This window comes from Glycine max, chromosome 8 (assembly GCF_000004515.6).
Source record: "Glycine max cultivar Williams 82 chromosome 8, Glycine_max_v4.0, whole genome shotgun sequence".
Taxonomy (NCBI): Eukaryota; Viridiplantae; Streptophyta; class Magnoliopsida; order Fabales; family Fabaceae; genus Glycine; species Glycine max.
In genome coordinates this window covers 7,447,846-7,449,058 of record NC_038244.2, presented here as the reverse complement: position 1 = coordinate 7,449,058, position 1,213 = coordinate 7,447,846, and the positions used below count along the sequence as shown (strand labels likewise).

At 36.9% G+C, this 1,213-nt stretch overlaps 1 protein-coding gene across 1 annotated transcript in view; it reads left to right on the top strand.

The window, feature by feature from the left end:
* Nucleotides 1–472: 472 nt before the first annotated feature.
* Nucleotides 473–1,213, top strand: part of LOC100800520 (peroxisomal (S)-2-hydroxy-acid oxidase GLO1-like) — a 4,515-nt gene continuing 3,774 nt past the window's right edge. Inside the window, exons 1-2 of the mRNA NM_001254986.2 lie at nt 473–648; nt 865–989. Of these exons, the coding sequence (NP_001241915.2) occupies nt 503–648; nt 865–989 (271 nt within the window). The 5' untranslated portion in view covers nt 473–502. The remainder of the gene's footprint in view (nt 649–864; nt 990–1,213) is intronic.

The window sequence follows — 1,213 nt, the reverse complement described above, 5'->3', positions numbered from 1 at the left end:
CGCCCCACAAAGAAAAGCATGTTCTGAGGGGTCAGGACATTTATAGTAGTCAAGAGGTGCCTACTTCCTGCCTTCCTCTAGTGGAAGTGAAGATTAAGTATGGGAAGATGAGTCTAGTGTGGAAGTCTGCCCCCATGAAGAAGGTGACCTCTTAATGGTTAGAAGGCTCCTTGGAGGTCAATCTGGTGATCTCTTTCAATCCCAAAGGGAGTACACAAATCGGCCGAGATCTCAAACTCAGATAAAACCAGTTTTGTCATTGTGGCTAATAGATTTATCATCATATGTGCTAGCAGAAGGTTAGTTTACGGGATTGATAACCAGCATGTTTTATAGAGTTCTAAAATGAATCAGTGAACTTCAGATATATTCATGCTTGCATTTATTGATATTGCATAGCATCTTTGCATTGGAATGCATTTGATATAATTTCATGTTATTTAATCACACTATGCTCCAAACTCAATTTCAGCAGATCCTGCGGACATTGTAAGTAAATCTTATGAAGACGGAGATGATGACTAATGTTACAGAGTATGAGGCAATTGCAAAGGAAAAATTGCCAAAGATGGTTTATGACTATTATGCATCAGGGGCAGAGGATCAGTGGACTTTGAAAGAAAATCGAAATGCATTCTCAAGGATTCTGTAATATACTTTTCTTAGGCACTAGGGCCCCATTTATCTGTTCTATCCCTCAAGAAACTTTTCATTCAAAAAATCTTTCCTTTGATTTACTAAGGACACATTAGGATTCCCTGAATCCCTGTTTTATGAGATTGCAACATGTGCTTCCTTTAATTAATTTTCATCTTTTTTGTTCTGAAGCCCTTCTCTCAATATCTATTTGGTTACTTCAAACAGGTTTCGGCCGCGTATTCTTGTTGATGTGAGCAAGATAGACTTGACTGCAACTGTATTGGGCTTCAAAATATCAATGCCTATCATGATTGCTCCAACAGCCATGCAAAAGATGGCTCACCCTGAAGGTATGTCATCAGATATTTTGGTCTGTGCCACATTAAGATATTGTCATTACATTTTGTGCATGTTTGGATTAAAGTTTACATACTCAAGTGAATGAACTTTAATTTAGTAAATTGAGTATGCAAAAGCAACTTTTTCTTTACTTCTTTTTCAAACTGAGTTTCAGTTTCCAATCGAATCCAACTGAAAATCAAACAAAGTTTTTTTCTGTTTTACTTTTTGAGTG